Source organism: Dipodomys merriami, unplaced genomic scaffold, assembly GCF_024711535.1.
Source record: "Dipodomys merriami isolate MVZ:Mamm:240054 unplaced genomic scaffold, mDipMer1.0.p SCAF_19, whole genome shotgun sequence".
Lineage (NCBI taxonomy): Eukaryota > Metazoa > Chordata > Mammalia > Rodentia > Heteromyidae > Dipodomys > Dipodomys merriami.
In genome coordinates, this window is record NW_027203270.1 from 1,531,271 (window position 1) to 1,558,706 (window position 27,436).

Consider the following 27,436-nt stretch of genomic DNA (forward strand, 5'->3'; position numbering starts at 1 on the left):
TTTATAAACATGTGTTGGATATAGAGGTCCCAGGTAAGACTTGGTTTTTCTTACTCTACAATATTGCCCTAAATCTCATCTAATCAAAGAGTCCCACTGGAAAATATAGTCTGGGTATATCATTAACTAATATTATAAGATAACAAATACTTTATAAATATTGGTATACCAGAATCAATACCTGCTTCAGGACCCTGAGATGAGAAAACTATTGGAGACTGAAGAGCATGATAAAAAACCAAGTCTTCTAGCTGGGGACCAGTGGTTCATGCCTATAATCCTAGCAACTCAGGAGGCTGATTGAGAGCTGAGGATTACAGTTCAAAGTCAGCTCAGGTAGGATAGTCCAGGAGAATCTTGTATCCAATCAACTACAATAAAAAGAGCAAGAAATGGAGCTATGGCTTAAATGGTAGCCTTGAGCAAAAATGATCAGGGACAGTGAGTGTCAAGGCCCTGAGTTCAAGCCCCAGTCTGGCACCAAAAACTGAAACAAGGCTTCTGTAGAGCCATAAAAGTTTGAGTAGGAAAGCAAGTGAAAATGTGCATGTCAAACATTTCAGACTTTGTGGATACATTCAGTAATAGATAAAGCATTTGAAAAGGTTATCCACATAAGGTCTGCACCATGTGGAAGTAAAATCTTAATGACTGGTCAAGTGGACACATGTACATTCCTTGTTAATAGAAGAAATGTAAGGATTGGGAATTACTCTGGTATTCTAAGCAGGAGTATGCTATGGCAAAAATTGTATTGATGAAAGATTAATTTTAGTGTCCTGTGCAAAAGGGAGAGCTGAGTATGTGGAGATAGGAATTCTAGATATACTGCTATTGTAAATAAAATTGGAAACAAACTGGAAACAAAAACTTGATTTAAGTGAATGTGATAGTGATTTATGTGATTTAAGATGTGAAAGAGCCCAGGGATGTATTTAAGGAGAATCTACAAGTACTAGTTTGGGATGAGGAATGTGTTCTAGAAGAACTGAATAAATGAAACATAAAGTTCATGCTTTCAGGTTGGGCAATTAAAAGAGAATGATGTCAATAAAATTTCAGCAGAAAAAAAAAAGAACTTTGAGGGGAAGATCAGATTCACCTTGGAGATGCTGTGTCTCCCTTTCTCACACCCAGTGCCACTCTTGTATCGAAAAGATTTGACTAACAGAGATCATTGACAAGATCAGTGACAGAGATTATGGCACATAACTATACAAGAAAAACCAATGGACCTTAAAGATAAAACTGTTCTCAAGGCTTTAAATAAAAAGATCAGATGACTTATAAGATCGAAAGGTTTAAGCTATCATCTGACTTCTAAAAAACAAACAAAACAGTAGCAACAACAAACAAAAGCAAAGGCAACAAAAGAGCAGCAATTAAACAAACAAAACTCAAGAAAAGCGTGAACCTAGAATTTTATAACCAAGCAAGTTTTTCCTTCAAATGTCTAGTATAAGAGAGGGATCTTCATCCAACAAAGAAATGACTACACAAAGTTCATAGCAAAAAATCTTTTTCAGCTTCTATAGAAATATGATTTCCCCCTCAGATATATTAGTGTGGTGTATTTCTGTAATGTATTCCCTGGTATTGATTCACACTTACATCTAAGAATAAATTCCATTTAGTCATGCTGTCTTATTTTCTTAGTATCCTACTGGACATTGATTTATTAATATTAATTCAACATTGTGTATCAATATTTATGAATGACACTAGTCCACCATGTTTCTCTATGGTCATGGTTTTTTTGAATACTGTTTATTATTAGTGTTCTACTTTATTAAAGAATTTAGGAATTTTCCTTTTATTTTCAGTGCTCTAGGACAATATCTACAACATCAAGACTATCTTGTCTTTAAAAGTGGGAAATCATTCTGTGAAAATATTTTGGCACCCTGCCTTGGGTATGGGTTTTGTTCCTTGAGGACATGAAGGTTTTGCAATTTAATTTATTTTTTTAATCGTGGTATTTAGTACTTCTTGTTTGTTTTCTGGTAATTATTTTTCTACTTAATGCTGTCTAATACAACTTTTTATCTAGTTTATTAATTTGTACTGATATTCTTTAACACAGACTTCTTGCCAACGCACCAATCAGTATGTTTGCTTTACTTTTTCTGTTTACTTTCTTTCTCCTTCCTCCATATTTTCCCCTTTGAGACATGGCTTCTCATTGTAGCTTAGGCTGTTTCTGGCCTCTTGACCAACTTACATTTATTTTTAGTTGAAACATTTCTTCTTTATCACATACAATATTACATAATGTCTACTTTCAGAACCACAAAACCACTTTTTTGTTTGTTGGTTTTTGTGACAGTCGTGGGGCTTGAGCTTAGGGCCTGGGCACTGTCCCTGAGCTCTTTCACTGAAGGAAGACTAACACTCTACCACTTGAGCTACAGTTCCACTCTGGCTATTTTGGTGGTTAATTGGAGATAAGAGTCTCACTTACTCAGGCTGGCTTTGAACCATGATCCTCAGATCTCAGCCTCCTAAGTAGCTAGGATTACAGTCTGTGAGCCACCAGGTCCAGTCCACTTCTGTTTTAATCCCTGTATGTGTGTGCATATGTATGCATATGTATGTATGTCCCCTATCTTTAGTTTTTCTATGAACTTTGTCTAGTTATCTCTTTGTTGGATGAAGATCCCCTCCAACAGATTATCCAGAAAGTGTTCCTAGATACAGAATTCTCTGAGTTCTTATATTTTAAACAATTACTCTATATCCAGGACATTTGAAGGAAAGTTTGCCTGGTTATAATCCTACGTTCATACTTTCTGAGTTGTTTTTAATAAGTTGCTGCTTCTTTGTTCCCTCACTTTGTTTTTGCTTGTTGTTATTGTTTTGTTTGTTTGTTTTTTTAAAGTTGGATGATAGTTGAATACTCATTTGAAATTAATGAAAAATTAAAATCTTAAGGAAAAGGAATTAAGGAATACTCTCACCATGAGTTAGTCTGTCAACACACAACTGTGTATTTGTATATCTACCCACTATCTGCCTAGCTATCTACAATTTCTATCTATCTAGTGGCGCCCTGAGACTATACCTTAGGAAAGTTCTTGGAGCAAGAATGTGCTTTTTTCTCTACTGCTACTCAATCTGTACTAGTTGTGTGAAGCCAATGCAATCGGTCCAGGTAAATTAATTAGCAGTGTAAAGATAGAGAAGTAGAGGGAAAACCAGGAAAAAAAGAGGGAAGAGGTGACACTGTTCAAAAAATAAAGAAAATAAATATATTCATTACCTGACTTATATAACTGTAACCCCTCTCTACATCACCTTTCCAATAACAATTTTAAAAATAATCAAAAAGAGAAAGAAAAGGGAAATAAAATGGACTCCATGTGCATATGAATAATAGTCCCTAGAATGCTATTGGTAAAAAGAATTCCAACCACAAAAGAGGCTACTGAAGAAAGAGGATACAAATTAACCCAGCGTAAACAAGAGCCTTCATATACAGAAGCCCAACTGGAAAGGAGCTGGCAGTCAAGGAGCTCAATGGACGCAACCTTGTACTTCCCAACCTGTAGAACTAATTGGATATATACACTTCTATTGTTATTAACTGGTCTTGTCTATGATATTCTGTTAGAATAGTACAGAATGGATTGGGACGAGGGCCAAACATAGAAGACCAAATTCAAGCAAGGACCTGAACAGTAGGTGGACTGGTCCTATAAACACTGACAGTGAAGACTATTCCAGGCAGATAGACTCCAAGGAAGGAAGAGTAGGAATAAAGTAAATGCTAGTGTGTAGTTAACAGGGGAAAAAAAGATAGCTTCAAGTCATAAGCTGCAGCAGGACTGTACAGGGCGTTGAGTGCTTTGCCTTGAATCCTGCTGTCAACAGGGAATAATAGGGAGAGTAGAAGAGGATGTTCAGTGAAGTTTTGAAGTCAGTCAGTATTTTTATGATGGGCATGCTTTGTTGTGAAAAGTTGATGTTAATATTTAATACTCTAGCTCAATAAAGAGCCTTTGAGCTTTTGCAAAATAGGAAGTCACAATAGTTCTGAGCTGTTAGGCAAAGACGGGTGAACTGGATTAAGCCAGGTTAAAGCAGAGTCGAGTGAGTTAGATCATTCTGACTGCTCAGTAGAAGGCACAATGTGGGGGAAGAAAGGACAAGAATAGAGTCCCACAGAGGAGGCTTTTTGCAAATTTTTTGGATGGTAAGGAAGGGAGGAAGGCTGACTACAAAGAAGACCAATGCACACCATCAGAAATGCAACAATAATGGATGTGGAGGTGGGTGCTGGAGGAAAGATACCAATGACCGTGGGCACTGTGTAGGGCTGTGCTTGAGAAACTGAAGAGGTGGGAACAGCAGAGAAAAGGCACACTGGGATTAAAAGCCCATGCAGCATTGTGACTTTTGGCCTTCCCAGCATAATAGTTGTAAAATCACAAACAAGAACCCACCTTGATAAATGTAGGGACCTCTTAAAGGGAGTCTCTTGAAGACAAGGAATGCCTTACCGCTAAAGGAAAAGTTTAAGTGACAGAATTAGAGATACAAACATAGGCAGAGGGACAAATAACCAGAACCTCCCAGAACTCATCTCTTTTATGAGAGGGCAGAGAAGACTGCTCATTTTATTCATTGGCTCGATTGCCACCACTCCTGTTTTCTGTCCAGAGCTGCCAAGAATCAAGCTCCTTCAGCTGTAGGCATGTGGTACTTTCTCTGTGTACTCTGTTCCCTCATTGTTTCATTATCCACATTTTTTGGCCTTCTGTTCCTTTCTTGCTCTGAATGCATGATTTCCTCTGCACAAGTATAATCTCTATTGAATCCACTCTAGCTGGAGCCTGTGCCATGCCCTGTACATTAAAGTTGAATGACTGCAGACATCTGCCTTCAATTGCTCTTTATAAAAAGTAGAAAACCGTTATGCTCCCCCAGAATGATTCTCCCAGGGCAAAAGCAGAAATGATTCACTGGGACACAGATGAAGAGAACAAGATTCGGACATTCATCCTATTCAAGGAATGAATAGTGTATAAGCTCCGGTCCCTCTGAAGCCAGACTGCACATTTATGAATTGTTGGTCAAAAGGCCTTCAGGTGTGAACATCTTTCTTCAACACCATGCTCAGATCAAGATGCTCTTCAGGCTGCCACTGAAGAATGCAGGCAAAAAGCCACTCAGAATACAGAGGTCAGGGCAGGGGAGGGGCTTACATGCAAAGGCTACCTTTGAGGGAAAATTCTGTTTTATTCTGTGTGGTAGTTTTATGCCCAAGAGGTGCCTTATCCTGAAACCATCCCACAACATCAGGTAACAAAGGGCTCACCAATCCTCCATGTATGGTTACCTGAGGAAGCTGTGATCCAATACCATGCAACTGGGGCCACAGTTGGGTGAAGCACTGGCTCCATGAGCTCTGCTCTCTGAACCATTTCCGCAATGAGTCACTGGAGGATGGCATTCTCAATGGGAGGAACAGAGGCCAAGGGAGTTAAACATCCATTTACTACACCTAGCTCTGCTCATGTGGGGATCAATCACACACAAAGGCTTCACAGAGGCCTTATGTATTTGTTCTGCTTAATTCTGTTCTCTCTATCTCAGTCTCTGTCTCTCTCTTTCTCTGTCTGTCTGTCTGTCTGTCTGTCTCTCTCTCTCTCTCTCTCTCTCTCTCTCTGCATGTGTGCATATGCGTGTGTGTGTGTGTGTGTGTGTGTGCGCGCGCGCGCGCGCAGGTACTGGAGCTTGAACTCAGGGCCTGGATGATTTCCCTTAGCTTTGTCACTCAAGGCTAGTACTCTATTACTTGAAAAACATCCATTTCTGGCTTTTTGGTGGTAAACTGGAGATAAGGGTCTCATGGACTTCCCTGCTTAGGCTAGCTTTGAACTGCTAGCTTCAGATCTCAGCCTCCGGAGAAGCTAGCTATGAGCCACTGACTTCCAACTCCATTTTGTTCTTAAAAACAGAAAGGTAGAAAGTTTTAATTAAAGGTAGACAGTTTTAATTAAATTTATTTTTCAATGGGTACACAAAAACTGCACATATTAATGGGGTATCCTTTTCCCATCGTGAAATGTTCAAATCAGGTTAAATTACCTATCTCCCCACACATTTACTTGCTGGTTTATATTTTCTGGTGCTGGGGATTGAACACAGGCCTTTGCATGTGCTAGGCAAGTGCTCTACCACTGAGCTACAACCTAGCCCAGCACATCTTACTCATTTCTTTATGATAAAACATTAGGATTGCCACCTGTAGCTCTATGCGTTATCTATAGTCAGTCACCTTACTGTGCCATGACACACTTAAACATTCCCCCATCCAGGTACACCGTAGCACCCACTGATTCTTCCCATCATCCCCCTTCCATTTCTAGCTCCTCTAGACATTTTTTTTAACTTAATCCATCGTTTGTGCCTGGGAGGGCTGGGGACATTACCTTCAACCTTCCCCTGCCCCTTTTTAACTACATTTCCCATATCATTCCAGAGCTGTCCTGGAATCTGCTCACTGGGTTCCTAAGGAATCCCTTTCTATCACCCCTTCAAGCCCAAGTACTCCTCTGCTTCAAATTATTTTGCTCCTCATCTATAAGACAACCTGGCTTCCTAGATTAAGGGACAAATGCTTCTCAGAAATAAAAGAGATCTTGAAGACCACTGCAAGGACTTTCTTACAAAATTTATGTATCTATATAGATAGATATAGATATAGAGATAGAGGTATATATATATATATATATATATATATATATATATACTAGTGCTTCTCAAATTTTAATGTGCATGTGAATTATCTAGAGATCTTATTTAAATGCCAATTCTGATTTGCTTGGTGCGTGGTGGAGTGCAAGCATCTGCATTCTAACCAGCTCCCAAGTGATACTATTGTGCCTGGCCTTGCTATTCTACAGCTTTCAAAGCCGGGATGCTTTGTGCCTGGGTGCCTGTTTCTCTTCCCATCTCCATAACAGCTCTGGCAGGCAGGTGGTACTGCAGACTTTTCTTAAGATGGATATCATAGAGATCAAGGTCACATAGCAAGTGATGAGGCCAGGAGTTGAGCCTGTGTCCCCATAATAACTCTCTTATTTTTGCCATTCCTTTTTTTGTTTCTTTCACAGTCACAGCATAAGCAGGTTTAAATCACCGTTTGGGGGAAAGTGGACTCGACTGTGACCCTAGGCAGCAATGGTTGAAATTTCCTTCTTCCATCATGTTCATAATCAGTGTAGAAGCAGAGCCATAGATAATATAGTTGTGACCCAGACTGTGATGTGCTGAAGAACTCTCTGTCTTAATGCTCCACTTTTTGGCCACCATGAGATCCTGGCAAGTATAGATGGAGAAGGCCTCTACTCCTGGCTACAGACCCTAGGTTCTTGACTGATGCCCACAACTTAGCTGTAAGGGATCGTGAGACTCTTTGGCAGTGAGTCGAGGAGAAGGAAAAGCAAATGCCAAAGGCTGGCTTTTGGGAATGGGGGGATGGTTCTCAACTTGAATGGCCAGTGCCAAGAACAGTGCCCGAGACATTGCACTGACCACAAATCTTAAGAGGCCATCTTGAGCCAAAGGTCATTGCAAGAGGAAGCTTAGATCTGGCATGAGTGAGCGGTTGGAAGACAAGAAGAGCAGCAGTGTGCTGGCTGGGTAAGCCAGCCTCTGGGGAAACAGAGGGACTTGACTTTCTGTCTTTTCCCAAAGAAGATTTTGTAGACAATACTAATATTCAGATTGAAACAGGATTCATGTTTGATCAAAAAGTAGTCAGGTGCCTGGAAGCTAAGGAGTCAGGGATACATTCATGAGCCCCAGATTCAAATGTCCTCTCTATTGTTCTGTTGGTAGAGGCTATGGGAGATCTAGCTGTACCCAAGGGATTCCTCTTTTGGGGAAAGAGTTGAAACTTTCCAAGGTAACAGAACCAGCAGTGCATCCTGAGACTCATCCTTGGCCCTGTACAATTTCTCTTCTCCTTATATCAACTCAGGATATAAGGAGATAGACTGGTCCAGCTACCCAGATACAGGCCCCAAAGCAAGCATGAAGCAATGTCATGTAATGAACAGGACTCAGCATATGGACCTATGGACATATGGCTGATGGATGGGAAGTTTTTTCTTTGACACCATTTATTAAGCTGCAGCATAGTTTAGGTAACATTCTATTCAGTGTAACATTTATTTCCTTTGACTTTAATGCATTACCTGGTTTTGAACTCAGGACGTCATGCTTGCTAGGTAAGTAGAGAACCACGTGAGCCATGATTTCCTCCTTTTGGTTTTACTGTACTTTAATGTGCAGATAGGATAAAGATACTTGATTCCCAGGAGGAGCCTCAGACCATGATCCTCCTCCCTCCACCTCCTGAGTAGCTGAAATTACAGGCAGGTACCACCATATGTTCTGTTTTTCTTTTTTTCATTTCTTTCTTTTCTTTTACTTGACTATTTTTGCTCCATCTGGTCTCAAACCACAGTCCTCCTATCTCCAACTCCTATAAAGCAGGGATTATGAACATGTGTCATCACAACTTGCCCAGTGTACTATTCCAGCTCAAAAACTGTCTTAGGATGAGGTGAACCAGCAAGATGATACTCATTTCTTTGACCAACTGAGAACCTGATTTTCCTAGTGCCAGGCCTATTTCCTCAAGGGGGGTCTCCTGGAGACGATCAGGTGGTCCTGGCTTAGTAGTAGACTTTGTGGGTGACTCAGGAAGGGAGTGGGTGCAGGACACAGTGATCTTCCTATCAACCTGCAAGGTTTTATGGCTGCTGACACTGTTCTAGGTGGGGACAGAATCCTGGGCCAGATGGAGAAAGTGATAGCATCCTTCTTAGCTTTCTAGAAGGTCGTGGGCGTTCTGAGTCACAAGACATACATACCAAAGGGAATTTTGTAGAATAATTGTTCCATGATGAGCCAAATGGCAGAGTTTACACACAAGTATCCAAGGTTTGTTTCCCCTTGTATCTTTTTATTGTACTGGATAGTACTTATCTTGGGAGATGGGTGAGGATGGAATTCACCATTCATGTACATCCATCCTTTATTCTGATGCCATCAGTGTTTTCCTTTTTTTTTTTTTAACAATAAGCAACTTGGGTGAGGTTGATTTGATTAAAACAAAATAAGGAATTATACCAGTGCCTAAGTGCTGTTCAGGATCATGTGAAATACTTTTGATAAAGCTGGGCACCTGGAGTTTATGGTGTTCAGACATTAATCAGCAGAGTAAGCAGCAGAGGCTACACAAGGGAGTTGTCCCATATAAATAGATCAAACCACCAGTAGATAGTTTAGAACTTTGTTGCTCTTGGCAGTGATCCTGAGTCCCTCCCTGCTCCATTTACACTCTGCCTGTCCCCCCTGTCTCATGGAGAAGCATAGGAAAGATTGCTCCCAAGTAGTATTGGCTTCCTAGAGGCCATTCTTAGGCAAGCCTTCCCTGACCCTCCCTCCCTTGCTACACTTTCTGCCTCACCGTTTCCATGGAGACAGGATGCCTTCTGAGTTCTGTGCTTTATCTGGAGTCCGGTCTTCAAATACCTTAGTATAGTCCAACCCACTCACTCCCCTGGCTCTGCTCTCCAGACTGTGAAAATTTCTAAGCTGGATTCCTTTAGTCATATAGCTCAGGGAACTCTTCACCACAATCCACTGCGGATCTGAGAGTCTGGCTCAGAGTCAAGTGGTAGCCTGAAGTTCCATGGAGGCCCCTGTATCCACATTCTTCCTTCCCTTTCTATAAGACCTGGTCAATTCTTGCAGAAGCCAGGGCCACAGTGGTGCTCAGACAAGTGACTGGAGGAAGAGATAAATACTGCTCCCATGAAGCTACCATGGAGCAGACCAGCAGGTGCATATAGGGAAGGGCTTCTGGGGGGAAAAAACAACAACAGTAAAGCCAGACTTGGAGGAGAGTGCTGAGAGGGAAGCCCATGATCAATGGAGAGCTTGAAGAAGCTGAAGGAGGTCTCTGAATTCAGCGTTCATGTCTACTTCCTACAGTCCCTTGCTCCTACTGTTCCCCCATTAGCCTTTGCAATTACCCAAAGCTATACCCTAAACTATCACATCCACCAGGAAGCTTTTACCTTGCCATCTTATGTCCATTCGACCATCAACCCCAAACCATTGACTAGTCTGTACGTTTTCTCAATGTTAAAAACAATTTTCAGCATCATTCTCTTCTCAGGGAGTGAATGATAAAGCAAGTCCCATTGGTTCATAGTCTAGAATTCCCCCCTCCCTACTGAGCATTTTGCTCAGATTTGGGGTTTGAGCTGCCAGGATTCCTCTTTACAAATCCCCCTGTTGCTGAGATTCCTAATCAACCATCAGTATTGACATTTCTCCAGCGTTGATCTCTGTCTGTCAGTCTCTGTTTTTCTCTCTCAGTCTCTGTGTGTGTGTGTGTGTGTGTGTGTGTGTGTGTGTGTGTGTGTGTGTCTGTCTGTCTGTCTGTCTGTCTGTCTGTCTTTCTCTCCCTCTCTTTCCTTCTCTCACTTCCTCCTTCCCATCCCCCAGTCTGTGTCAGTCATACTGGAGGTTGAACTCAGGACCTTGTCCTTGCTTGACAGGCATGCTATGACTTCAGCCTCCCTCCCAGCCTTTTTTGCCTTAGTTCTTTTTCAAGTAGGATCTCTTCATTCATTTCTTCCAGAGCTTCCCCAGGACTACAATCCTTCTGTTGCTGGAATTATGGTTATGTGTCATACACCTGAACCATCACACTTCCTTCTTAGCATTTATTTTTCTCCTTTATTTTCTGCCTCAGACTTCATGGTGTGGCTGGTTTGGTCGCAACATTGGCTGTCTCTACCCAGCCTCTTCTCCAGGGAGTGAAGTGATCCATTTTGGATCTTCCTTTGGGGTCTGGAAAGGGCCTCTTGAGGCAGAAGCCATTTGTCTTGATGGTAACTTGGCACTTCATAGCAGTCCCAACTCTTAGGTCCTAGAAGCTATTCTGCCCTGCTTCCTGTGATTACACAGACCTCATTTCTGATTATTCACATACACATGAAAACTATTCCCTCAAGCCTTCCCAGAGGTCCTGTTCACCTTACCTGGGAGGCCTTCCTTGGCCTGTGTTGCTTCCTCCCACAGCACTGTCTGGACTCTTAACCTGCTGTAGTTCTTTTCCTGCACTTCATTTTCATGGATTTTTTTTTCATCTAGCTAGGCAATCACTTCTGTAATCATAGCTACTTGGGAGGCTAAGATCATAGGACAGCATTTTGAGGAGTTTTCAGTATTTCAGGGTGAAATTGGGGATTTCAGGTTGAAATCGGGGATGGGCATATGGATGTGAAACCAGGAAGCTGAGAAGTTTTGGAAGAATTGACATGTTCTCTTTGAAAAAAAAAAAACCAGATTTGTAGCTTCGTTCCATCTGTTGTAGGTAATTGAAAATTAGCCTCCAAGATGGCCTCAATGTTCCTCCTCTTCTGATCTCATTGCCTCTGTGTAACTACCAAAAGTCGAAGGAAGACTGACTTGTATAACTCATAAAATGTGATCAAAATGATGGTGTGCAACCAGTATGCTTAGTTACCAAAGACATGGTGGCTGTGTCCCTCTTCCTCAGATCACCAGCTCTAAGGACACATACCCACCATACAATGAAGTCACTCAAATAGCTCATGAGAGAATGTCTTGTTGAAATACCAAAACCTCTCTTCAACAGCCAGTCCCATGAGAGTCTGCCATCTTGGAACTGGATCCCTTCAGATCGTCCAGTCCTACCTGACACTGTGATTGCAAACTCATGACAGACACATTTAGGATAACCCAAACCCCAACCCTCAGAAATGGTAACTGAATAATTGTGTTTTAAAATGCTAAGTTTTAGGTCAGTCTGTTTCCTAGCTACGGGTAATTATTATGAAGTGGAGAGCAAAGCGCTGGTAGGTGCAGGTTTAAGTCTACATGAATGTGTCTATTGCTGTAATTTTCAGTGGTTAAACTGTGAGCCCATTTTTCCTTCTGGAGTCAGCTGGTCCCAAGTGGATTCAGCAGTTCTTAGTAGCCACAAATGCCACCTGTATCCTCAATAAACTTTATTTAGACACAAAGAGACACACAGAAAATACATACACAGATACAGATTTTTTTCTATATAGGATGAACAAACATCACATTGGGGATTTAAAAATCAGGTGCATGGAATGTAAGAAAATATTGCCGAGTTCCTTGTTTGCTCACACTTGGAACAGACACATATTTCCGAGGAAGACGGGATGTGCTCATCCCGACAACAGGATTCACATGTGGTCTATAATAACAGCACACAGGTGTCAGGGAGGGAATCAGTCAGAGGAGTTAGGGATCCAGTTACCCTTGATGCAACAGAATGCTCACAACACTAGTAGGACTCTGCTTAAACAAAGACAGGATCGGGGAGGATTCCATTCCCCTGTGCAGATGCTCTGCAAGCTGTCGGCTAGGTCATAAAGCAGCTTAGCAGAAACGCTAGGTTAGCTTTCATCTTGAGGCTGGAAAGGTCTGCATAACCTCTACCTTTGTGTCCATATCACAGAGTTATACAGAGACACACATAGGGTGGTAAAAACTCTCCACATGCACACTGGCTTAGAAACCCACAGGACGGAACATTCATTGACATGAGGTTATAAAACGTGGCTTTCCAATGGGAAGGGAATAATAGCCAACTGGCCAGGCAAACACACACTTTGTAAATGCTGTCACATCCTACCATGTTGCCTGTGGTCCCCACCCGAGGGAAGCCACTGGCATCTGCACTCTGCTCTTGCCACGGATAGAGCATGATAGATGTCTCTTGGGAGTTGATCACTTGCTAAAGTTGCACCTGAGACTTCCTAGTCATTCCTGTCCCCAGGACAAGCTGCCATAGAACTGCCCCCATTTATTGGAGGAAGCCTCTGGGTCATCTTTCTAGTTCTGATCGGGTTCCCTAGGCAACCTCTGTACTTTAGTAAAAAATGGTTTCCACTGTACCCTTCGTGTGTCCTCTTCCTAACGTGACAAATCCAGATGAGATGAAGTTATGGAGATCTGGTCCTCCACTTCGGTAAGCCTCCTTCCCATAATGCCCTGCAAGAAGATGGGGCAGAATTACCTGACGCATCCACCACACAAGACAATCACAGCTCCAGCACACCCAACAATGATGGTGAACCTGTGTCCAAATCAACAACTAAGCCAGATGGCTGAACTCATCAGGCAAACAAACAACAATACATAATATATATCATATATATTTCAGAGAATATATTTCTATATATATAATGTACATAGATACACATATATACATTATACATAATTGTATATATGTACATATATTATCATGCAACAAAGAGTGTTATGTTGAAGGAAGAGGAACCAATGGCTTGGTTTGGGACATTTCTGACTGAGCACAAAGTATACCAGAAAATTGCTTTATAGATGTTCCTCAACTTTCAATGGGTTACATCCTAATCAACCCATGGAGAGTTGAAACATCATAAATAGAGATTGCATTTGGCACATTTAACCTATAGAAGACCACAGCAAAGCAACGCAGGCATATAAGTTGTTTCCCTCAGGATCAGGTTGTTGTGATTCATGACTGCCGCCAACTATGTGCAGAGATGATCATACTATATCCTACTAACCCAGAAAAAGACTGAAATTCCAAGTAAAGGATGAGTGCTGCTTTGAGACAATTATAGCAATAATAATAATAACAAGAACAACAATAAAATAACCATACATGGAACCATCCATTAGTCAGAGACCTTTTATACTTGCCCTGCCTTTCTTCCTTTTCTTTCTTGTGTAATATATCTGTTTGCTTGCTTTCCAAAGTATCCAGGAATAGGCCTAATGGGGGCTGCTCTGCATATGTGAATGTTTGAGAATCCCACATTACAGAGGAGACTACCAACTTGCAACTTAAGAGGACTCCAACTACAGAGAAGGATGACAAGTAGAATGGTGTTTATAAAACACCGGCAAAAATATTTATGTGTTTTCCTTTTTTGTTTTAAACTTTCTGCAATAAGACCATATTCCCCCATGGGTCAAAGGCAGATATCTACCTGTGGTGTTGAGGGGGGAAAATGACAATGGGTAGGGTAAGGACCATGGGAGAGGAAATTCAAAGAGAAAGAAGTTAATATTCCACTTCTGACATTCAACATTGGACTCCACAATATGCTTAAAATTCAGGCATTGTGAAGAGAAAAGAACACCCTAAATGCCATCCTGAAGTGAAAATAAAGAAAAGTCACTTTCTTCACGTCACCACAAGCATGTCTTAAAAATCGTATTCATTATTATAATAACACACAGAATGATTTAAAATACAAAGTTAAAAAATGGATAGAAAATGGTATATTAACTATGATAACAGTACTATAAAATTTCAAACCAGGGCATTAAAAATAACATTGAAAAGATTAAAAGAAAATGTACAAAGATACTGACAACTGCCTTTGGATAGTTGAAAAGCCAGTGTTCATTTATTTCTCCTTTCAACTTTTCTGTATTTTACAAGCGATTTCTTTCCTACAATGAATATATGTTTTCTCATATGAATGGGTAAAATAAATGTCTGCCAGAAAAGCTCAGGACCAATGAAAATACAAATCAAATCAATTTTTTTCTCAGCAGGTGTGCTCTGGATCAGTAGATCTCAACCTAGGATCCCGGGTAAAACCACCGGGAAGCTCTTAACATAAACACCCAGACCAATTCCAGAGCTTCTAATCCAGGTGAGTAGAGTCTCAGCTCAGACAGGAGAATTTTGAAAGTGTCCTCTGGGTTTCTGATGTGTAACCATCAAGGAGAACTCATTATGCTTGAGTGAGAAGAGAAAGTGTCAATAAGTTTCAACAAGTTGAGTTTATTTGGGCAGATTCAAATAGCATTTTGCTGGAGTTTCTTAGATAATATTTATGACCAGAGTTCCAGCTCTCTTTGTCTGGAGGGCAGAGTCTGGTCCTGGCTGCTTTCTTCTTAGCCCAGATCTCAAGCATGAACACATATCAGAATAAGGTAGAATATTCAGACAGCTCCAATTCAGTAGACTTGGGTAGAGCTCAGGAGTCCCAATTGGCTTGGCCCCAATCCAGTAGATGTGAAGTAGGGCTCAAGAATCTACGTTTCTATCAAGGTCCCTGCTGATACCAGTGCTGGAGGTCCAGGGCCCATACTGGAATAACTGCTATCTAGAGCATCAGGATTATAAGGGATTTGAACTCGGGGGCTTGTGCTTTCCAGTCAGGTGTTCTATCACTTGAATCATGCCTCCAGCCTTTTTTGCAGCCATTAGTTTAAGCAGGATCTCATACTGATGCTGAAGCTAACCTAGATGTCAATCATCCTGTTTGTGCTTCCCACATAGCTGGGATGCCAGGTACATGCCAGCACATTCAGCTTTCTATTGCAGCAGATGGAGTCTTCTGAACTTTTGGCTCAGTTGTCATTGACCCATAATCCTCCTCATCTCTGCCTCTTATAGAGATGCTAGGAGGATGAGACACCCAAGCCTACCAGGATCATGAGAACTTTCCCTTTGACACTGGAACACATTACTTCACTCCTCAGGGGATCCAGCTTCCCGTAGGAAACACTCTTTTATTAATTTTTGACTTGTCTATGGATTTGCAAATAGCAAAGGCTCTGCTTTCTGTTCCATCATTTTCAGTATTGATTTGTTTATAAAAAATGTATTTGTAAGCAGCACAAAAATAAAACAGTTTTAGGGCCTTTCATTTGCTCAGCTGGCCTGCAAACAGAAGATGCTCTACCAGTTGAGCCATACCTCCAAGCCCTGCTTTTGGCAGGTTGTTTTGAAGGTATAGTCTTGGAAACTTTTCTGCCAGATCTGGTTTGGAACCTCACTCTTCCAGGTGTCAGTCTCATGAGTCTCTAGGATTACATACAGGGGCTGCAAGTGCCAGGCTAAGAAATATTCTTGTGGTCATCACCTATAGGTACACAGAACTGTCCGTAAAGAGCTACTCCCCAAACCCAAAATCACATGACAACGGCCCGTGTACCCTGGTGCCTAGAAAGATGCATCCTTTTCAGGGTTGTGGAAGGGCTTGTGGAAGTTTCTCTACTGATGGAAGAAGAGAGGGGTATCCTTCTTCTGTAACAAATGGGTGGGTATCTGCCTCACCCAATCACAGAAGAGTAAGAAGAGGAAGTAGCAATTCAGAACCCTCATAAATTTGGATCTCATTAATTCAGAACCTGTGATACATCCTGCAGAACTTGGGCTGGTTTATTTTTGTGCTTCTTATAAATAACAATTTTTGATAAACAAATCAATACTGAAGACGATGGGACATAACGCAGAGCCTGTGCTACTTACAAATTATTCTTATCTGTCAGCCAGAACAAGGTCCCTTAGGACTAAGCACTGCTCTAGTGCTTTGGCGCTTGTTTAAAAGGGAACTGGAATTTTCAGATCAGCTACCGTAAGACAGTGCTTGTACGGTTATGGCTTAGTTGGGTTTTTTCCTTTCTTTTTTGTTGACATATAGAAATTGACATTTTACAGTATTTTGCAGTTTATAGATGCTGCTTGCCAACACTATTTACTTAATGTTTTAATCAATACTATCTGGCAAGTTGTTTATTGTTTGTATCTTCTAGTTTATTGGTGGAAAAACTGAGTCCAAAGGGCTAAGGTTGGTAGAGGAGTGAGCTAGCACTCACATGTCCTCTGACTCCAAATACCATGGTCCTTACATTGTTTACATTTGCACTTCATTGAGTTCACATTCTCCTCACAAGAACCTGACCAAAAATGATCAGTTTCCAAGTTCACAGAGCTAGATAATGGTTTGTCCTAGATATGCATGCAAGTTTAGCTGAAAATCCAAAATCATATTTTCTCAAGGATTGCATCTATGACCTGACAAATGTGCAATGACTCTTCTCCAAGAGTGTTCCTAGGACATGTAGTGTAAGTGTTAGGTTAGGAGAGTTCAACTTAGTACCATTCAAGTTCAGGAGCTCATTCCTATAATCCTAACTACTCAAGAGACTGAGATCTGAGGATCATGATTTGAAGCCAGCCCAGGCAGGAAAGTCCACCAAAAAGCTGGAAGTGGAGCTGTGGTTCAAGCAGCAGAGAACCAGCCTCAAGTGAAAAAGCTAAGGGACAATTCTCAGGCCTTGAATGTAAGCCATAAGAATGGCACCCATACATACATATACACATATACACACAGAGATAGAGAAACATTGAGAGAAAGAGAGAGACAGAGAGAATATATATGTATATATATATATGTGTATATGTATATAGATATGTGTGTGTATATATAGATAGATAGATAGATATAAATACATATGAGAGAGAGACAGAAAGAGAGAGAGTAGAGGTGGGGAAAGAAAGAAATAGGATAATGAGGCAGGACCCAGAGTACTAGATGGAAATAAAGAATATTCTGTGGTCAAACACTTCATAAAATACAGAGTAAAAATAAAAAGGACTTCTCAAAGGCATTGAACATTAAATTCTCTATGGCGCCTTTATATTTTCCAAAGCCATCCCTAAGGACTTATTTTGAGAAGTTTCCCAGGAAGCTGAGGCCAATAATGCACACAACTTTTGTTTGAGTTGAGGTCCTCTCTTGAGCATTCTCCTGACTCCCCTGGGTGGCACAATGTTGGTAGACTCCAGGTTAGAATTTGTGATCTACTGGGACAGTGGTAAGGTCTGATAATTCTCTGGTCTGACAAGTTCTCTGGTGATACAGCAGGTGACCTTTGTTCCAAGGACTACATTTCATGACCACTATGATAGAAGAAGTGGCAGGTCAGTCTTCAGCTGGACCCGAGACCAAGGGCTAGAATGATTTACTTTCTCCATACTTTCCAAAGTTTTAACATAAACAAGAACATCATGAAGGAAAGAAGTTCTAGTAAAAATGGAGCCCCGTGAAGGAAGGTGAGGAGTTAATGTCTCTTCTGTGTCTTGGTGGTGTGTAGATTGGTGGATTGATGACATGTACAAAAACAATGTGTATCACCAAGTTCATTATCTGTAATGTAAGAAGCGTGCCTTACTCTGCCCTGTAGTAGCTTCTGAGCCTCTTCTGGCTATTAGTCCCAGAATACATGCCTAACCCAATAACAATCGTATTGCAGCAGAGTTCTAGGTAGAAGGAAGCAAGAGCTTTATGAAGCACCCCAGTAGCATAAGCAATACCTATGTCACTGCACTGCCAAACCATGTCCCCATCAGCAGCAAGAGTGACTTGAGGGTTCTAAGAAAATCCAACACCACCTGCCACACACATCTGTGGGAAGCAGCAAGCAAATGACAACTCTGGTTATAACACTGCATCCATAGTTCCTATAGAGGACTGTTCATTGACACTCCTCTACAAAGCAATGAAAAGTTTAATCTAACTCAGTCTTTTCCCAGTTTGCCTTGACCTCCTGCAGAAATTCCATGCCTTCTCAAATCTCAGTAGAAGCCCTAATTCAGAAGGACAAGACCAAGCAAGGACAGTACCCAGGGACCAAATGTCCCCAGGAAGGAAGAGATTAAAGAGGAGGTCTGAGGCTGAGCTTCCTGAGTTAGCCAGTGCTGCTGGCTCTGATTAGAAGAGACCAGAGGGAATGCCTCTCCATAAAGAGTTGCTGCAAAATTTGGGGGGATAATCCAGACACTATCCAAATGATGATTCCTGTAAAACTCAACAACATTTTGCATCTATGAGATTAGAGCAACAACTATGGGAAGGAAAGAAAAATCAATCAGGATTGTTTGCCTGGAGTCACAGATCTGGATGATGGAATGGATATAGAGGGGAATTGGGGAAATAGAGTTTAAAAAGAAGTGCACTGAACAGTCAGTGGTGTATGACAAAGAGATAAACTCCACGTGAGAAAAGACAGGATGCAACAGCTAATGCTAGGACTCACAATGAACTGAAAATAAGATTCCCAGAGGAAAAAATAGAAGAAGTAACTCCAAAGCCATAATTTATAATATTTAATGCATATTATATGAAATTTGGAAAACTGAGGGGAGGAGGTGGGTAGGGAGGGATGAGCGAGAATGATGAAATGGTTTGATACCAAACAGGATACATTGTATTTAAAAACAGATTTGGTGAATTGTAACCCCTCTGTACAACTACTTAAAGACAATAAAACATATAATTTAAAAAATGTTAGGGCTGGGAAGGTGGCTCAGTGGTAGAGTGCTTGCCTTGCATGCGTGAGGCCCTCGGTTTGATTCCTCAGCACCACATAAGCAAAAAGAAAAAAGCCGGAAGTGGCGCTGTGGCTCAAGTGGTAGAAAGCTAACCTTGAGATGAAGAGCTGAAGGACAGCGCCCAGGCCCAGAGTTCAAACCCCACGACCGGACCGCCCTCCCCCAAAAAATGTTATCAGTTTTATTTTTCTGAGCAGATTAAAGACTTTAGTCTTTAAATCTTTAAAGAAAAAAAATCAAACATCAGATTATTTATCAGACAAGACCAGCATCTTAAAATATCCTAATAAAATCTCAGTTAAAAATAAAAGAAAGTTAGGTAACATAAAACATGAAGTCTGGGGCTGGGAAGGTGGCTCAGTGGTAGAGCACTTGCCTTGCATGCCTGAGACCCTGGGTTTGATTTCTGAGCACCACATAAGCAAAAAAAAAAAAGCCGGAAGTGGCACTGTGGCTCAAGTGGTAGAGCGCTAGCCTTGAGCTGAAGAGCTGAGGGACAGCGCCCAGGCCCAGAGTTCAGGCCCCACGACTGGACCCAAAGAAAAAAATGAAGTCTATGGTAAGTAGAGTGATTTTTAGGAGTTTTGAGACTTCCAGGGATGTGCGACAACATACTTGTTGGAAGCCATTCTTATCTAGAACTCAGCTGACATGTTTCGAAACTCCCTGTGCATTAAATTCTCAAATACAATGAGAAAACAATTTAGTAGGGTTGTCAAGGGAGTTAAATGAGTTAAATATGCAATTCATACTATACAGCATTTAAAACAGTACTGTAGTACTATTTACACATTTGATTACTGTGTGTAATGAAGCATTCCTGTCAATTCAGTTATGATTAGAAGCATCAAATAGGAGAATCAAAGTCTAGGCATAAGCAAAAAAGCGAGACCCTACTTTAATAGAGCAAAATAAAAGACTTGGAAGCTTGGCTCAGAGGTAAAGCTCCTGCCAGGCAAGCACACTACCCTGGGTTCAAACATTAGTACTGCCAAAAGAAAACTGAAATTTGCTAATATGTTGATCTTATTCCTCTAGCTCAAAAAAAAAATCATTGGAAATATTGAAAAGAAGGAAGAATGGAAAAACTTCAGAAAGTGTACAAGCTTTCCGTACAGACGGGTAGAAGAATTTGGAACAATATGCATGTCACAAATATCACAAAACACGTATACAGAGCCTGATTAAAAGAAGAATGGGGACATAAACACAAGAACTTGAAATTCTAAAAACTGTTAGAAAGCATCATAGCAGAATGTGGATGAGCTGAGAGTGAGAACTTATTTTTGAAGACTTGAAGATACAAAGTCGAGATGAAATGATAAGAAAATCTTAAATATGTGGAACATCAAAAGCCTTCATAAACCCTTATAAGTCAAACATTAGAAAATGTATTCATATTAATATCCATGCACATAACTAACTTCTAATGTATTAAAAACAATGAAAAAAAACAGAGTAGGAAGGGGGACGAAGGCAGGAAACCAATAGGCAGCTCACAGAGGAAAAAAATCCATTGGGCCAATACACACAAAATAGTGTTCAGTTTCAAAAGCAACTAGGGGAATGCAAATTAAAACCATAATGAGGTGTCATCTCACAACCAGTAGACTGGCAAAAATTTAAATGCCTGAGACTACTGGCATGGATAAGCAGGAACTAGATCTCCTCCCCCTCCTGATAGGAGGGCAAATTGGTATTGTTGCTTTGGAAAGAACCTGGGCAATGGCAGATACGTTTGGTCAGGACAATTCTCTTTAGGAATATACCCTAGAAAAACCGTTCCTACACACCTAGAGAGCTACACACAAGCAAATCCATACACAGCAGTGTCTCTAATAGAGACAAAACAGAGAAAAAATTCTGCTCATCCAGAAAAAAACCAATATACCCTCATGCACATATGTAATTTCATCTTAGAATTGTGCAAATGAAATGTAATGAAATGAATCCAGCCATAGCCCTAAATACCAATATGGATGATTCTCAGCTCTAATGTTTAGCCTACAAAACAAACTGAAGAAAAACAGGATGGTACAATATAGAGGGAGTTCTAAAATATGCTATATAATATTCAGTTTTGTTTAAGGACAGCTGAGTATGTAATATTATGCAACCATAAAGGTACTCAGCAAAATGGTATGCATAGATTTCAAGACAACAGATACTTCTGCAGGTAAGTATGGGAGCATAATTGCAAAGGGCTATGCAAGGAACTTTTTTGTTTTATTCCCTATTCTGGATAGCAGGAGGCATGTTTGACTGGTACTTAATTATTTATTTTGTTTGTAAAGTGAATGGAGAGATAGTTATAAGAAAATGATAGATGCCACATGGATAGGTAGATTATAGACAGATAACAGGTAGGTAGATAGAAGATAGATGGAAAAACTGATAGAATGATCAGTTACATTTGGTTAAGTAAGTGCTACTCAGGGAATTTACTCATTGTCAAGTTGTTCTTCAAGCATAAAGGCACAACACATCTCTCCTTTTAAGAAGAATGGAGCCAGGTGCTGATGTCTCACATCTATAATCCTAGCTATGCTCAGGAGACTGAGATCTGAGGATCTTGGTTCAAAGTCAGCCCAGGCAGACAAATCTGAGAGACTCTTATCTCCAAATAACCAGCAAAATGCTGGCAGTGTCTCAAGTATAGCACCAGCTTTGCACACAGAAGCCCAGCAAGAGAGGCCTTGAGTTTAAGCCTCAGAACCCATACATGTGTGTACATGCCCATGCACACACCAAGAAAAATAACCTTTGGGACTAAAACACCCACAAGTCCCTGCTGTGAAGGAGCTGCTGTCGATGTTCGCCAAGAAGGAGAACTACAGAATTTCTACAACCACAATTATTTTATTCCTAATTTCCAGCAGTACACAAATCCCGCCCCCCCAAAAAAATCAGGGGGAAAAAAAACCTGATAAATTAGGTTACACATTACAAAACTTTTAAGGCATTCCCTTTATGGACAGAAAGAATGATATGTGATACTGGAGCAGCTATGGAAAAGCTGGTATGCAAATGGCAATCAAAGATCAGTCAAAGGGTGAGAGAGCCCAAAGAGCTTAGGGATTCAAAGACCATTGTATCTTTTGAGCCTGCTTGCAAAGCAGGATGTGCCCTTGGAACAGGGGCAGGCTGGCCTTTGAGAAACAGAAGAGGAGCGAGCTTTGACACCTCAAATCAGGTGGAAATTTTATGGAAAATTACATTCCAGACAACAGGCAGAACACATACTAAATCCCAGGGGCAGGTTTTCATTCCATGGCACCGAAGGTTTCCCCCTTCGCTCAATCATATCCATTATAAAAAGATACAAACGATAATAAAAAGTTGTAAAACATGCAGAAAAATCTAAGAACAAACAATTCCTCCCAAACCATATCCACTCCCCCCAAAAAACTAAAACTTTTTTGAACACCAACAAAATATGAATACTTAAATCAATGAGACAAAAATCTACGAATTCAGAGATCCTACAGAACTATGAAAAAAAGAATGACACTGAACAGCACATGATATGGGAAGGTTTCCAAGCCTGCAAAGTTTAATAACAACAACAACAACAATAATAAATGCTTTGGTATGGTTTCTTTTTTAAGAAATAATGATAGAAATTCACAGAAAGAATACTTATAAATGCATAGCAAGTAAGATGATTTATCCAAATGATCATTTTTCTGGAAAAAAAATCTTGTGTTTAAATCTTGAAATTAACTTTTTTTTCTCTTTCTAGGAGAGGGATTGGAATAAAGGATCTTTACCTTTGTTATTATTTTTTATTTTGATTATTGTTTGAGCTTTCTGAACATGTTTTTGTGTTGTGGTGTGCTTATTTTTCTCAATATTTAGTTTGAGACTATGAGGCCGGGTCATGGGCCATTTTTATTCTTTGTTTTCTTTTTTTTGTTGTTGTTGTTGGTCGTGGGGCTTGAACTCTGGGCCTGAGCACTGTCCCTCAGCTCTTCAGCTCAAGGCTAGTGCTCTACCAGTTGAGCTACAGCGCCACTTCCGGTTTTCTGGTGGTTTATTGGAGATAGGAGTCTCACGGTCTCTCCTGCCCGGGCTGGCTTTGAACCTCGATCCTCAGATCTCAGCCTCCTGAGTAGCTAGGATTACAGGCGTGAGCCACCGGCACCCGACTGTGGGCCATATTTTTTGTTTTCCTGTTGGTACTTCTCTATATCACTTAAAAAAAAAAAACTAATGAAAGTTATTTTATAAGAAGAAATACAGGGCCAGGGAGCAAGCAGGGCCACTTTCCTTCATATAAATGACAAGGTCTTATCAAACACATATCCTAAGACCCACCTCAGAAGAGGGCAGTGAGAATTAAATCCCCAGAGCTGTGTCAAGTGCTTCCTCAAATACTTGGTACCAATAACCTCTCAGAACATGACAGCTGCCCTTGCATGGAGCCTTGTGTTTCCTTCTTCCCAGGGAAGAGACAGGAGTGGGGGCTCTCAGTCTGTATGTGCCCCCACACTGGTCACAGGCCTGAAAGAGCCATAGTTAGAAGATGTTACAGAGCCTAGCATTATGTTCTGGCCTGAGGGCTCTTTCCCCTGGAGAGACCTGACAGCTCCTTCTAGTTCTCAGTACCTACAACCCAGCTGTTCAATGTGAAGGGAGCCAGGAGCCAAGAGATCTGTGCTTCTACACCTAGCCCTTTTGGCTGAGAAAATTAGGGAATTTCCTAACTTGCTCTATCCAGGTAAACTGAAGCAGACCTGGTCTAACTGTACAATGCACTGACAAGGACTGTTTAAAGATCACTGGCAAGTAACAACTAGGAATGCATTCATTGTTCAGGTGTCACCTCTGTTGCTTGCTCATACAATCCAAGGCAGATCACAGGTAGTGCTTGTGAAGTTTGTAGCACTATGGTCAAGATCTACCCTCTACAGTCTTTCTTCTGTCTAGGCTGTAGCCTGGGGAGCTAATGAGGATTGTTTCCAGATGCCAGGCTACTTGGGGAAGGTGAAGTTTCCATAACTGTAAGGCTTCAGAATCCTATTATCCTAGCTTGCCTGAATGGTTGGGGAAGCCATAGGAGAAAACATACATCTAGAGGGCTTAGTGGGGGCATTCTTCAGCTCATAGGGGCAGACACTTTCAGACGTTACATCATTGACTTTCAATTCACCCTTCTGAAAGCAAAGGTTCTCACTAGATGCAGAAGCATGAAGAACTCAGGCAGAGTACGGTAGGGGCCAAGAACCCAGGATACGGTTTAATAATCACTCAAGGAGGAACTTTCCCTCAGAAAGTAATTTACAGCCTGTCCTTTTCATATTCAAATACATGTTCCTCAGGTCAGTTTTGTTGGTAAAGATTTCTTTTTAACATCCTGGTACTTTGAGTTTGAAGCCCAAACCAAATAAACAAAGAACAAACATTTTCTGCAGATATTTTCATCTGTAGCCAAGGGCAAAGAAGGGGCAGAGTCAAGGGTAAACTCTAGGTTAGCCTCATCTACCAAACCTGGGGAGCTTCACAGGGGTCTTTGGCATATTGTATAGGCTTAGGCTTAAGATTTGCTTTATTGGAGTTAAAGAAAGCATTATATAAAGCAGAAAAAACCCGGAAGTGGTGTTGTGGATCAAGTGATAGGGGCTAACCTTGAGCTGAAGAGCTGAGGGACAGAGTCCAGGCCCAGAGTTCAGCCACCACGACTGACAAGAAAAAAGGAAGGAAGGAAGGAAGGAAGGAAGGAAGGAAGGAAAGAAGGAAGGAAGGAAGGAAGGCAGGCAGACAGACAGGCAGGCAGGCAGACAAAAAGAAAGAAAGAAAGAAAGAAAGAAAGAAAGAAAGAAAGAAAGAAAGAAAGAAAGAAAGAAAGAAAGAAAGAAAGAAAGAAAGAAAGAAAGAAAGAAAGAAAGAAAGGAAGCAAGCAAGAAAGAAAGGAAGCAAGCAAGCAAGCAAGCATTATATAGTTTAAAAGTAACTTTGAAAACCATTCCTTCTGGGTATTGTAATTATATACCCAGAGTATGAGAGAGGATGGCTTGTAGATGAAGCTGGTGTTAGCCTTTAGAGATTTTAGGCCTCATGGTAGAATCATCAGATGCAATACCTAAAGGAGTGTTTGAGATCACTTTATGTAACCTCTGTATTTATCAGTGAGAAAAGTGGGGGCTAGGAAGGAAGAGCCAGTAGTCCAAGGTCATGAAGGACTGACTGCTGGACTCTTGAGTTCCCAGATCATAGCTTCCACCAGTATATCACACAGCCCACAGCCTAGCCTGAGTTGGAGGAAATGACATTGAAGTTGATTTCTATTCCCAAGGATCCCAGTATGCCATTTATTTTTTTTTCTCCAGATATGCTGGCTGCAATCCCCTTGGAAAGATGCCAGTCGAACCAAATCCTTGCTTCTGCCTACAATCAGCATATCAGTGCTGTCTCATTGTTGTAAGCAGGACACCGGCCAACAGAATTCCCAAAGAAGACAGGGGCAGAAGAGGCAGGGGATGCAGGCGCTCACAGTAAGAAGGGGCAACTGCTGTTTTGCTCAAAACATCTTCCAATGTTAGGGTTCTATTAAGAAACAAGTGTCTCGATCAGGTACCTTTGTTTATCACCCACAGGTATACAATGCTTGTCCTCAGGGAGAATGAGATCTGTTTTCTCTCTGTATCTTGACCTCTTTAAAAACACTGAGCTTCCTACAAGTGTATCTAAATCAATGGGGTTTCATGCAATGATCCTGAGGAACAGTCACTATCACACACACAGAGTGACCACATGCCTTAGGGCAACAATTGCTTTTGATCATCTAGAGGAAAATACTAATGCTTTCTCTATTTTGCAGATGAATACACAGTCTCAGAGAGGTTAAATAATTATCAAAAGTCACAGAATAATGAATCTGTGATTTAGGATATTTCTCAACCTGCCCCCATCTCCCCCCATACACCCCATCTGTCTATGCTAGGGGTTCTTGCCATTCTACCATGCTCCCAGGAAAGATAATTCTGGGGTCCCAAATGACTTCAGACACATTTCAGTAACACAGAGGATAAGAATACAGGTTCCAGCAAATTAGTCTGACTCTGATAGCAACTGAGTGACTCTGGACCAACGGTTCCTTCCTTCCTTTCTTCCTTCCTTCCTTCCTTCCTTACTTCCTTCCTTCCTTCCTTCCTTCCTTCCTTCCTTCCCTTCCCTTCCCTTCCCTCCTTTCTTTCTTTCTTTCTTTCTTTCTTTCTTTCTTTCTTTCTTTCTTTCTTTCTTTCTTTCTTTCTTTCTTTCTTTCTTTCTTTCTTTCTTTCTTTCTTTCCCTCTCTTTCTTTCTTTCTTCTTTCTTTACTTGGGGTTAAACAGGGCACATGTTTGCTAGGAAAGTACTCTACCACTTGAGTCATACACCCCAACCCTTTTGCTTTAGTTTATTTTTCAGATGGGGTCTCAGAGTAACTTTGCCTAGGCTGGGCTTGAAATGTAATCCTCACTCTTCTGCCTCCTGAGTAGCTGGGACCACAGGCATATGACACCATAACTGGCCCACTTATTTACCATAGTTGTGCTGATGGCTTTACTGTATCCTGGTTTATAATCTTTTGGGTAAATGCCTAGGAGTGGAATTGCTGGATCATAGAGTAGGTCTATATTTAAATTTTTTGAGGGAGCCTCCACACTGCTTTCCAGAGTGGTTGAGCAAATTTGCATTCCCACCAACAGTATATTAGAATTCTTTTTGGTTGCATCCTCTCTAGTATCAGTTATTGTTTGTTTTCTTGATAATGGCCATTCTAACTGGGGCGAGGTAAAGATTCAGCTATTCTTATCTGAGTATCACCTAAGGCACAGAGCACCTTCAACTTATTTATAAGTAGTTATTATTATTGTTATTACTACTACCCAAGTAGTAGTAATTACTACCCAAGCTGAATATTTGACCCTACTGCAGGAAGAAAGAAGAGTCTTAAATTTAAAATCATTCAAAACTCCAGGAAAGTCTCACCTCTATCTACTATTTATATCAGAATGCCCATGCTCAAGGCTAAGAGGCTCAAGCCAGAAAGAGCATACTGTCCTTTGGTGGTCTAGACAGCTCTCTAACATTCTTTTGGATGTGGTTTGGGAAAAGCAAGCTGGCTAAGAGATTAGGAGAAAACTCTCAAGCCAGCTCCTCACATATCAGGAATGGAAGGGTCCATCTCCTATTTGTCTGCCCCAGCTTCTTTATTTTTTTTGATTCATTCAAATATTTATTGA

At 41.0% G+C, this 27,436-nt stretch overlaps 1 protein-coding gene across 3 annotated transcripts in view; it reads right to left on the reverse strand.

The window, feature by feature from the left end:
* Positions 1-27,436, reverse strand: part of Shisa6 (shisa family member 6) — a 295,351-nt gene that overhangs the window by 138,370 nt on the left and 129,545 nt on the right. For 2 of the 3 annotated variants that reach the window (XM_070026715.1, XM_070026714.1), the window contains exon 3: positions 12,982-13,077. The exons of the other annotated variant lie outside the window; for it this stretch is intronic. In XM_070026715.1, coding sequence (XP_069882816.1) covers positions 12,982-13,077 — 96 coding nt within the window. The remainder of the gene's footprint in view (positions 1-12,981; positions 13,078-27,436) is intronic. 3 annotated transcript variants of the gene reach the window in all.